At 45.8% G+C, this 12,498-nt stretch overlaps 2 protein-coding genes across 4 annotated transcripts in view; one reads left to right on the top strand and one right to left on the bottom strand.

Annotated features, from left to right (window-relative positions):
- Nucleotides 1–12,498, top strand: part of LOC116815086 (uncharacterized) — a 669,588-nt gene that overhangs the window by 79,094 nt on the left and 577,996 nt on the right. The window lies entirely within an intron of this gene.
- The window catches only part of LOC116815092 (ubiquitin carboxyl-terminal hydrolase 47-like), a 57,782-nt gene that overhangs the window by 42,855 nt on the left and 2,429 nt on the right, over nucleotides 1–12,498 (bottom strand). For 2 of the 3 annotated variants that reach the window (XM_075065899.1, XM_075065898.1), the window contains exons 2-4: nucleotides 9,796–9,895; nucleotides 8,122–8,243; nucleotides 5,556–5,747 (exon numbers count right to left, since the gene is read on the bottom strand). In XM_075065899.1, coding sequence (XP_074922000.1) covers nucleotides 5,556–5,747; nucleotides 8,122–8,215 — 286 coding nt within the window. In that variant the 5' untranslated portion in view covers nucleotides 8,216–8,243; nucleotides 9,796–9,895. The remainder of the gene's footprint in view (nucleotides 1–5,555; nucleotides 5,748–8,121; nucleotides 8,244–9,795; nucleotides 9,896–12,498) is intronic. The other variant, XM_075065900.1, reaches the window with a different exon arrangement.

Below are 12,498 nucleotides of genomic sequence, written 5' to 3'. Positions count from 1 at the left end.
GCGAGCCACGGCCACTGAGAGCTGCGGGCAGCCGTGCCTGTGGACAGTCAATGTAAACACTGTCTTGCGGCCCGCTGGCGGATTACCCTGATGGGTCGTGTGTGACCCGCAGGCACCTACCACTGATCCACACTGATGCTGTTATGCACAGTAAATGCTACTATTTCAGAGGCGGTATCACTGGGTTCTGTGCATCACAGGAGACACTCTAGGAACTACTTTGCTGTGTGCTGTTGATACTGTCGCCCACCTTCTCACATTGATGTAGTTATACTGATATAGTTCTGTAGTGTAGACAAGATCTTAATGTTCACACTTAGCACAGCCAACAACAAATGGTCGGGGGGTGAGGCAGGGGGAGAGTGGGAGGAAATGGGTGAACACTCTCCCACCACAAACCAAGCTTATTGAGATTAAGTGCTCCTGATAATGGAGGTTTGCAAACAAGTGTGAACATTAAGATCTTGTCCATACTACAGAACTATATCAGTATAACAAAACTCCATTATCAGGAGCACTTAATCTCAATAAGCATGGTATTGGGGTGGGAGACTGTTCACCTGTTTTTTTGCTCCCCCCCCATTTTTTGTTGACTGTACTAAGTGCTCTCAGTGGCATATACCTCAAGGATGAAACTGGTAAAGCTTTGGAGGAGGGAAAGAGCGGGGCCTTTTAGTGACTGGGTAGTGGCAGATACTTGTATAGTTATTTTAATTGTGTTTAGTTCTATATATGAACCAAGCCACAAAGATGTTTATCTGCCCATTTTCTGTGTTGTGAGTTCTGATACTATTAAAACTACCAGTGATCTTGAAGCACATAATAATGCACTTTCCCCATTCCTCCTGAGTATCCTTGGGACTTCAAATATTAATTGGTGATCGGGGGAGGTCCCGGATGACTGGAAAAAGGGTAATGTAGTGCCCATCTTTAAAACAGAGAAGAAGGAGGATCATGGGAACTACAGGCTAGTCAGATTCACCTCACTCCCTGGAAAAATCATGGAGCAGGTCCTCAAAGAATCAATTCTGAAGCACTTAGAGGAGAGGAACGTGATCAGAAACAGTCAGCATGGATTCACCAAGGGCAAGTCATGCCTGACTAATCTAATTGCCTTCTATGATGAGATAACTGGCTCTGTGGATGAGGGGAAAGCACTGGATGTTATGTCAAGTTATTCCTTGACTTTAGCAAAGCTTTTGATACGGTCTCTCACAGTATTCTTGCCAGCAAGTTAAAGAAGTATGGGCTGGATGAATGGAGTATAAGGTGGATAGAAAGATGGCTAGACCATCAGGCTCAACAGGTAGTGATCAATGGCACCATGTCAGGTTGGCAGCTGGTATCAAGTGGAAGACCCTAAGGGTCAGTCCTGGGGCCAGTTTTGTTCAGTATCTTCATTAATGATCTGGAGGATGGCGTGGATTGCACCCTCAGCAAGTTTGCAGATGACATTAAGCTGAAAGGAGTGGTAGATATGCTGGAAGGTAGGGATCGGATACGGAGGGACCTAGACAAGTTAGAGGATTGGGCCAAAAGAAATCTGATGAGGTTCAAAAAGGACAAGTGCAGAGTCCTGCACTTAGTATGGAAGAATCCCATGCACTGCTACAGACTAGGGACTGAGTGGCAAGGCAGCAGTTCTGCAGAAAAGGACCTAGGGGTTACAGTGGACGAGAAGCTGGATATGAGTCAGTGTGTGTGTCCTTGTTGCCAAGCACTGGACTGGGTTACCTAGGGAGGTGGTGGAATCTCCTTCCTTAGAGGTTTTTAAGATCAGGCTTGATGAAGCCCTGGCTGGGATGATTTAGTTGGGGATTGGTCCTGCTTTGAGCTGGGGGTTGGACTGGATGACCTCCTGAGGTCCCTTCCAACCCTGATATTCTATGATCCTAAGTCTACAATAACATTACCTCCTGTTTGCTCAGTGACTATTTGGTGAAGCAGCCTGTTGGAACTACTATTAATAGCAGCATTTGATTGCCAGTCTATCTGGGAAGTTAAAGTTTCCCCATAATGACACGATTTCCAGGAATATTTATCTAACTAATGTTCTTTGCCTGCCTGCAACTTTTCCATACTCCTCACTACAATAAGCTAGCCTTTCCCCCTGCTAAGAGACACAGATCGTTTTCAATGGTTTGCCTAACGATACAGATGGGTAATATTACATTGTGAAGAATGTGGGATATCTTTTATCTGTATGGATACTGTGTGGCCTCTGATGATTGTTCTTATGTTGTCTGCTATATTGGGTCACAGATTTCACTCCAGCAGGCGCCCCCCTCAGGTCCACAGGAAGGCAGATGATGGCTTTAGATAATCCCATCACCTGCTTTTACCTGATAATACAGGGATCAACATCTTGGAAGATTTGCCTCTGACCAAGCAGGGCCCAACATCCCCTGTACTGGTAGGAATGAGACACAGAGAGAGTGGGAGAGGCTAGCAGGGCTGGGGTAAAGGGAAATCTTTGCATGGAGAGCTCTCTGCCCTCTCTTCTCGCTGGCAAAGGGGAATGATCCCTGTAAATAGACTTGCTGCCCAGGCACGTAAAGGGTGGTGGTTGAAATAACAAATACATTACACCTCAGTGTTTACAAATCGGAGGTGTTAGATCCATTTGCACGAGAAGACAGAGCAGCAGGCATGACCTGTCACACCCAAGTTCAAGTCCCTACTCTTCCTGTTTTGGGACCCGATCTCCCACACGAGTGCCCCCCAACAACCAGGCTAGCGGCTATTCTGGGATGGTCTCTCACTCTGGTTTTATACAGGAAAATAAAATAAGCCTGAAAAGTCTCGATTCCATCCTGATGTGGAACTTTATTTTGTGCAGATGTGGTCACCCCATCTTAAAAAAGAAATATTGGAATTGGAAAAGATTCAGAAAAGGGCAAAAAAATTGATTAGGGGTATGGAACAGCTTCCATATGAGGCAAAATTAAGATTGGGAGTTTTCAGCTTGGAAAAGAGATGACTAAGGGGAGATATGATTGGAGGTCTATAAAATCATGGCGAGTGTGGAGAAAGTAAATAAGGAAGTGTTTTTTACTCCTTCGTATAACACAAGAACTTGGGGTCACCCAATGGAATTAATAGGCAGCAGGTTTAGAACAAACAAAAGGAAGTATTTCTTCACACAATGCACAGTCAACCTGTGGAACTCTTTGCCAGGGGATATAGTGAAGGCCAAGACTATAACAGGGTTCAAAAAAGAACTAGCCAGCAAGGGCAGGAATGATGTCCCTAGCCTCTGTTTGCTAAAAGCTGAGAATAGGTGACATGGGTGTGATGCTCTGTACCTCGGGCGGGGGGAGGGGGAACACCCTACACCTCCATGTTCACCTTTATAAAATGATTGTGCGGTATTGCTGGGTGTCTTCGAAAGACTCATAATGCATTGAGCATGGCTGTTATAGTAATTGCTACAGTAATGTTATAGGTTATAATTTCATGTATATAGTTATGAGGCTGAAAATGTATCCTCATGGCTTAAAGCAAGCCCAGGCAAAACTCTCCCGGAACAGAGGAGCAGTTCACACCTCATCAGGGCATGGATGGGACAAACCCAGCCCAGCCTCACAGGAACAATGGACACCGGCTCAGGGTATGGCTACACTCACACTTTACAGGGCTGCAACTTTCACGCTCAGGGGTGTGAAAAAACACCCCCCTGAGCACTGCAAGATGCAGCGCTGTAAAGTGTCAGTGTAATCAGGGCGGCAGCGCTGGGAGCGCGGCTCCCAGAGCTGCACGCTACACCCGTAAAGGATGTGGTTTACATGCAGCGCTGGGAGAGCTCTCTCCCACCACTGCCGCTCCGACCACACTCACACTTTGCAGCGCTGCCGCGGCAGCGCTTTGAAATTCCAAGTGTTGCCATACCCTCAGGCACAACAAAAGAATCTGTTAGACCCTCGAGGGAGTCACCCCCTTCCTTTGGACAGTTTGAGACTGTGATGAGCTAATGCTCACCTGACTCTGAAGTCGAAGTGGGGGCGTGGGGGGGAAGCCAAGAAGAAAGAAAGGACATGATAAAAGGGAGAGGCATTTTGTCCTGCTCTCTCTTCCACCTACATTTACAGACACCATCACTCCCAAGCGACTGAACCACTGATGAAAGCGGAGAGCCTGGGTGAAGGGCAACCAGCCAGCCTGTGGCGAGAAGCATCTAAGTTTGTAAGGACATTGAAAGTGTTAAGATCAGCTTAGAATGCGTTTTGCTGTTATTTCATTTGACCAAATCTGACTTGTTATACTTTGATTTACAATCACTTAAATAGACCTTTATCGTTAATAAATCTGTTTGTTTATTCTACCTAAGACAGCGCTTTTGGTTTACAGTGTGTCAGAAACTCCCCTTGGGATGACAAGCCTGGTACATATCAATTTCTTTGTTAAATTGACAAACTTATAAGCTTCCAGCATCCGGCTGGCATAACTGGACACTTCAAGACGGAGGTTCCCAGGGTTGTTTCTGGGACTGGAGGTATTGCCTAGTGTCATTTACTTGCAAGTAGCTGGAAGCAGCTTACATGACAGAGGCTGTGCGTGAACATCCCAGGAGTGGGGGTTCTCATAGCAAAGCAGGGTAAGGCTGGCTCCCAGAGTCAAGGATTGGAGAGGCCTAGCAGATTACCAGTCCAAATAACACTAGAGGGGAACATCACAATGGGATGGATCATTTGATGATCATCTGTTCTGTTCATTCCCTCTGGGGCACCTGGCATTGGCCACTGTTGGAAGACAGGACACTGGGATCGATGGACCCTTTAGTCTGACCCAGTATGGCTCTTCTTATGTTTAAGAAGCTGTTCTGAGTCATGGCACATACACACAGGTCACAACTCCCAAAAGGAACTCTTGCAGGTGCCAAATCCAGTTGGACCTGCTGAAAAATCATGATCAGCAAATAGAGGTGGAGCAGCCCAGAGACCTGGTCTGTGAATGGGAAAATTTTGGGATTCCACCGGAGTAGAGTGAAAGGATAGGGTCTGCCCTGGAGAAAGTGTATTCAAGAGAGACTAAAGAGGAGTCAAAGGGGCAGCTATTCCATAGCTGTAACATATTAATCTATCTTCCATCTAGTGAGAAGCCCAGGATGAGCAGTTGCAACTCCCCTCAGATACCAGCATGCTTTACAGATAGGACTAGAGACAAAACAAAATGTCCTAACCTTATTCTATATACACTTCTCCTCATCAGTGCAATGAGATAAGATCAAGTTATGTCAAAACAAGAGCGCACATTAACTTTGAAGTCCCAGTGTTAGGATCACCTTACCCCCCATGCTGCTAGCCAACTAAGCATGAGCTGCTCTCAGGTTAGAGAGTGAATAGCATCTCCCAGACGACCCAATGACACTCCAAGAGACAGGCCTTTTACTCAGTAAAGTCACCAAGACGAGTCTTTTTGGCAGAGGAGAACATGCCGCAGCTGTGTTCTGGGTGGGCCAGTGGAGGGGTTCTATCCTTCTGCATAGCCTCATGCAGCATAGGAGTTGGCCAGCCAGGGAAATAGGAAGGGTGAGTTTGGTTGGGACACGTCAATACCTTTTCTTGGGTCAGACGATAACTGCACTGGGGATGCACTCCTGCTGGAAGCCAGTGATCCACCCTCTTGCATGGCAGCATTCTCCCTCTCCCAAGACATCTGAGTTTCATGTGCAGGTGAGGCGCCTTGGCTGGATGTATCACCAGTGTCAAAGTTCCCCATAGACTCAGCAGATGGCCCAGCAGGTTCACCTATGATTTAATGAGACAGAAACAGTACTGAGGAGACAGTCATCTTTCCTCCACAGCACATTCAGCAACCTGCAGCAAGGACACCATAAATGGACACTCTCTCTTAGTGCTACGATGATATTCAGAACAATGCTTGCAGAATGGAGAGAAGTAGGAGACCATTATCCATCTTGGATACAGGCCTAAAGAGCCCTGAATCAGAGACCTCAGGTGTACGGGCGTGTATGTGTAGCCTTTGGGTGGGCTAGAGTTCACTTCATTTCCTGTCTCCAGTGCCTTAAAAAAAAAAAAAAAAAAAAACACACCAAAACCCACCTCTCATAGAAAGTAGTTGGCCTGACTAACCTAAATGCCTTCTATGATGGGAAAACTGGCTCTGTGGATGAGGGGAAAGCAGTGGATGCGTTATTCCTTGACTTTAGCAAAGCTTTTGATATGATCTCCCACAGTATTCTTGCCAGCAAGTTAAAGAAGTATGGGCTGGATGATTGGACAGACTGCACACTTGTCTCCTCCTGCACACTGTTGTAATGATATTTGTACACAGTATGCCCTGTGAGGTATCATCTGAACACTCATAATTTGCTAGTCAATACTGCCCCCAAAATGCATGTGGGAACATTGTATGTGAAATCACAAGATTTCCCTGTATAATGTTATTAACACATGTTCCAAATCATGGCAGAAGTTGGTGAACAGGTCTGTCTCAAACCAAGGAATATGTGCTCTGCTTAAATTTTCATTTAAGCAGTAAACAGAGTCATCAAGCAGAAAGGGAAACAAAAGAAGGTCCAACCAGTGAGGAGAAAGCAGCAGGGAGCATCCTTCCCTATAGACTTTGTCTCTTGAATCTCAGCTGGAAATGTTTTTCAAGACAGCAATTGGCACTACAAAAAGGAGGGAAAAACAATTCAAGGCAACCTCCTCTCTATATCAATTCACTGCACCAGAAGAGACAAAGGAAGCAGCCATTGAACTGGAGAAAGGGCCTGCCCTAAGACATTTGGTCAGTAAGACTGCTGAGAAAATGTGATGAGAAAACTTTGCTTTGAATTGAACATAGTTTGTTGTTAGGCACCAGTTGTGTTTTTTCTTTATTTTTTTTTTTTAACCATTTCTCATGTTTATGCCTCATTACTTGTACTCACTTAAAATCTCTTTGTAGTTAATAAACTTGTTTCATTATTTTATGTAATCCAGTGAGTTTAAATTGAAGTGTCTGGGAAACTCCATTTGGGGTGGCAAGTTAAGTGCATATTATCTCTATTAAAGCAATAATGGACTTTATATCATTTATATTGTCCCAGAGAGGGCTGGACAGTACAGGACAGACATTTCTGGGGAGGAATTCTAAGACTGGGGGTGCATTGGGGTCACCCTACTGTATAACTGAAGCTGGTCAGAGCCAAGGGGTGGCTGGCTGGCTGCAACACACACAGATATGGCTGGTAGCGACTTACATGCTGGAGGCTCTTTGTGAGCAGTCAAGGTTGGAAGTCACAGCAGCAAGGCATTGTAAAGAGCACCCCAAGTTAGAGGGCAGAGGTGACAGCTACTCATTGGTCTGAATTGTGACCAGGTATGTCAGACTCCCTTGCTGCAGATTAAGGCCATTACTTCTTCTCCTATCTTCAGTGTAGAAGGGGAACAACGATCTCTGTCCTCTTTATCACAGCCCTTCACATATCAGAAGACTGTTCTTAGATTCCCCTCAGTCTTTTTCACTGAAGATTAAACACAGCCAAGTTTTTAAAACTTTCCTTATAGGTTGGGTTTTCTAAACCTTTTCTCATTTTTGCTGCTCTCTTCTCTCCAGTTTGTCCACGTCTTTTCTAAAAGAAGGAACCCAGCAATGGACATAGTACTCCAGCTGAGAGCTCACCAGTGCTGAGGACATCAGGACAATGCCACTTACACATGACACTCCTGTTAATACACCTCAGAATGACATTAACCTTTTTTGTAACTGCATCACATTGTTGACTCATTCAATTTGTGATCCGCTACAAATCCCACATCCCTCAGCAGGGCTACTAGCTAGCCTGTTATTCCCCATGTTGTAGGTGTGCCTTTGATTTTTCCTCCCTAAATGAAGTACTTTGCATTTGTCTTTTTTTTTTTTTAATTCATCTTGTTGATTTCAGCTCAGTTCCCCAATTTGTGAAGGTCCTTTTGAATTCTGATCTTGTCCTCCAGAGTGCTTGCAGCTCCTCCCAGCTTGGAGTCATCCTCAAATTTTATAAGCACTCTCTGTCCAAGTCATTCATGAAAATATTGAATAGTACCAGACCCAGAACTGCCCTCAGTGGGACCCCACTAGGTGCACCCTCCCAGTTTGGTCAGTGAACCATTGATAATTACTCTTTGAACTTACCATTGTTCATCCTAAAACATTGGATAATTTCTTCAGTATCAGGTGGTGATGAATTACCAGTCATCTCTTGACGCTGCCTTTGCGGATGGTACATGATGTGGGAGTCGCCAACATTATTGCAGCTACAAAATACAATAGAGACAAACAATTAAATTGCCACAGTACAGGTAGAATCTAGGTCTGAAACCACTGAGACTGCAGCAGTGCCTCCAGGAAAGAATGGTCTCTCCCGGTGTCAGGGTGGATCCTGCTGGTGGCACAGTACGAGGAATCCCAGAAACGAAAGAACAGATGGACTTCATCTCTCACCTGATTGGCTGGGAGGGATGTCTCTGGCTCAGGGTTACAAAGCATTAAGGCGCTGGGTAAGGGTGTGACAAGAACTACCTGCTTTGGCCTTCATTTGCTGCCCTTTTCAGTGAGCAGCAGCTCCTTGCCCCCCCTTCTTCTGGCCAAGGCCCCACCCCTGTTCACTGCTCTCAGCCCCTCACAGCCAAGGCTCTGGTGGCAGGGACGAGGGGGCATAGCTGAGAGCTCAACCCCAGCTGGGGTCAAGCTTCCAGCCATGGCTGGGACTGCGGTGGAGCTCTCTGCCCTGGCTGGAGCTCCAAGCCTGGAGCCCCTCCCCTATTCTGCCCCTTCCACCCGTGGCCCCACCCATAGTCCCACCCCATTCCGACCCTTCCCACCCGATTCCGACCCTTCCATGTTCCCACAGCCCCGGCCCCGTTCTGCCTCTTCCCCCTACACGTTCCTCCCTCCCATCCCCTCTCGTGGGCTGCGGCCCTGGGACTGGAAAAGCTCTGTGCTTCTGGGGCTGTGTCAGGGAGTGAGATTTCCTCCAGCCCCGGGGGCATGGCAGGGGGAGATTTTTCAGGGGGCCCCAAATCTGCCACAGCTCCTGTCCCCAGCAGTGTGAGTTTTGGATAGGCTTAGCCTCCCCTAGCCTCTGTTACATGCCGCTCATGCAGCCTATTCTTAGGCTTTACCATGGCAGCTTCTTTGGAATGGGATTTCTGATTCAGCAACCCTTAGTGATCCTCACTAGTCACACACTTGTCCTTAACCCACTGTCTGTAAGTCACTTGCAGAAGTGAAACCAAGGAACTAACCCCCTTTCCAAGAATGCCACACAGTGCAGAGCAGTCAGATTGTAGCCAAAACATGTGACAGCCAAAGAAGCAGCTCTTTAAAGATAACCAGAGAGGAAACATAACATTAAAGGATTTAAATGGTATGTCTCTGCCACCGTGCCCTGGTCCTCTCTCTGAGATGGGGGGACAACACTCTGCCACCCTTCTGGGCAGGGCATAACAATACTGGAATGGGCCTTCAAACCATTTGAAGCGAGCCCCATCCGTTTGTATAGTTTCTAGATTCACCTCCCTCCTCCTCTGCCCTCCCATAACTGCAGGCTGCTGCCCCATCTCTTTTTCCTTCTCTCTCACACCACTGTGGCCAGATACCAATGCCTGCTCCTTTCTCTGCCCCTCCTCCTCTGCAAGCTGCAGTCTCCTTCCCTTCCCCACAGTGCTTCCCTTTCAGTCTTGTCTCAACGGGTCAGTCCTACAATGGGTCCCGCAGCACCAGAACTATGCAGCTACCCAGCCTAACCACACATCTCTTGTGTGCTGTTGCTGATATAACCCCAGGGTTTACTGTGAACGCCCTCACCTGGGGATGGTCTCTCTGAACTCTGGGGTGAAGAAGGGATATTGCAGCGGACGGTTAAAGTTGCAGATGGAATCCTGGTTACGCAGCCCCACGTATGTGCCTGTAACCAGAAAAATATCTATTTCACAGCCAGGGTTATTTATTTATAATCATTAACAGAAGGGAAAATGATTACATATTTTACTAGATATTGACTTGTCAAAGTGACCAGGCAGAGAACTGATACAGCCAAGGTTCCCGATCAAAACTGGTGGTGAGTGTTATTACTATTTATTTTTTGTATTGTGGTAGTGACTTCTGATGTGGTTAGGTGCTTTCTCGGTCTGGTTTAAGTTTAAACTGTGTCCATGATGTTCCCAGGCTTCAGTAGGATCAGATCCCTGATTTCGTGAGAAATCATTACTGGCTACCAGAAAACCATCGAAGCTTCGGTTTCCCCTGGAGCTGCAAGTATGAAGCACAAGGGATGAGTCCTTTATGGTTAACCTCTCTATCCCAGCCAACTTATTTCAGGGCACCCAAGACATATCTAAGTAAATTCTTGACACTTTCTTTTACTAAACTCTGTCACAACTGCCAGAAACTGCAAAAATAGCCCAATCATAAATTTGCTGATATAAGGCCTTTGAACCAATAGCCATTTTGAAGGGAAAGCAAAGAAAAGATTAGTTCAGAGCTGTTATACCCTAAACTACTTGGGGGAGCAGTGCTTTTGTGTTCTCAATAACTTGCCTAAGGCTTAGTCAGCACTACAAATTTATGTCTGTATTATACTGACCTAATCCCCAGTCTGGACAACAACATTATGTTAACTAGAGAGCTTCTCCTATGGACCTAGCTACCACCTCTCATGGAGATGGAATACCTATGTGATGGGAGAATCTCTCCTGTTGGTGTGTAGGTAGCATTTTTGCTAAGCACTAGAGCAGCACTGTAAATGTAGACAAGCCCTAAGAGGATACTCAATTCTGGCCAATAAGGCTTTCACATATAGACTCTGTGACAGGTTCCCCCCAGGGTGCCACCTGGAATGGAGTTCCACTGAGCCCTCTGACCCACCAGCCTGGGTTCCCTCTTTCACTATGCTGCTGGGAAAAGCGGCAGACCCGCTCCTGTTCCTATTCTTCCTCCAGCATTCACACAGGTAGAGACACACTCATTTGCAGTTACACGCAGGCTCTCTGACCAACCACTGCATGAACCAACAATAAAGGAGGTACAGACAAAATAATCACCAGCTCCCTGGCCTAGGACCCCAGAGCTGTACTCTCTTGACCTGGAACAAACTCTGACCAGTATGGATTTGTTACCCTATTTGTCCCTCCCTCAGTGCGGAGAGGCAAATGCACATTTGTGGGAACCAAGCTGAGATTTTCCCCTCAGACACTTCACTTAAAGACACAGTAGGTTTAGATTAAAACATAAAACAAGCTTAGTAACTACAAAAGACAGATTTTAAGTGATAGCAAACAGATCAAAGCAGATTACCTAGTAAATAAACAAAAACACAAACTAGCCTAAGATACTAGAAAGGTAGGATATGAACTAGGAAATTCTCACCCTGGCTGATGACACAAGCAGGCTACGGATTCTTAAGGCACAAGCTGCATTAGTTTTGCAGCTTGGGTTTCCCAGGTCTTCGTACACAGGCTAGAAATCCCTTTAGCCGGGGTCCAGCGCTTTCCTCAGTTCAGTTTTTGTTTCTCAGGTGAAGAACACCAGGTGATATCATTCCCTGCCTTATATAGCTTTAGCATATGGCAAGAATCCTTTGTTCTAAAACCAGTTCCTAGCCCAGTTTGTGGGAAAATACAGCATTCCAATATGGAGTCCAGAGTCATGTGGTCTGGTCTCCATATTGTAGGTTGTAGAGTTGTAGCAGCTATTACTTACAGGTTATCTGGAGCATTTGCAGGAAGGCTCACCAGGGGTGAGATAAGCTTCTCAAAAGGCCTATTGTTTTTCCTTCTGCCACAGATAGGGAGGATTTTTATTTGCAAATGCAGAGAAATGTCAACAGAATAAGGATCGTGACAAAGTGAAGATGGAGAAAAACCCCAAGTCACCAACAATTTGTGCATAGGGTGGAAAGAACTACAAGTTTGTATCAGATATTGAAAGATTTAGACTTTGTCTATACTTAACAGATTAAAGTGCTGCCTCAGTAAGTAGATCTAAGCTACGTCAACTTGAGTTACTTTACTAACGCAACTCTAATTTCATAGCTTAGATCAATTTGTCCCCATAATGTAGACCTGCCCTCAGAGTGCCTTATTTCCAAATAAAAGCATCCACACAAGGAGCTAATTAGAAATAGTTAATCAGGAATAGTCCTCAGTTACTCCCCACGTAGACAAACCTTCAGCCAGCTAGACAAATTCAGAACACTCAACATGACAATTAATAGAAAATTATTTGCTCAATGACATTATGCATATTTGCTTTGCTTTTCTCTTTTAAGTAATCCCAGCAGGTAACAGCAAATTTGCCATTTCACATACACTCCTCTCTGATTTGACACCTGGCTTTCTCCCTTTCTTCCAGTCCCTGCTGCCTATTCCTTCCTCTTCCTGACTCTCTCATTCAGGCCTGGTCTATGTTACAATGTTAGGTCAACACAAGGCAGCTTACATTGACCTAGTTGTGCATGTGTCTACACTTCAGTTTGATTCCTGCCAATGTAAATGCCCTGTTACACTGACT

Source organism: Chelonoidis abingdonii, chromosome 4 (assembly GCF_003597395.2).
Source record: "Chelonoidis abingdonii isolate Lonesome George chromosome 4, CheloAbing_2.0, whole genome shotgun sequence".
Classification (NCBI taxonomy): domain Eukaryota; kingdom Metazoa; phylum Chordata; order Testudines; family Testudinidae; genus Chelonoidis; species Chelonoidis abingdonii.
Note: the sequence above shows the minus strand (reverse complement) of the source record. Positions and strands in the feature narration are given on the sequence as shown.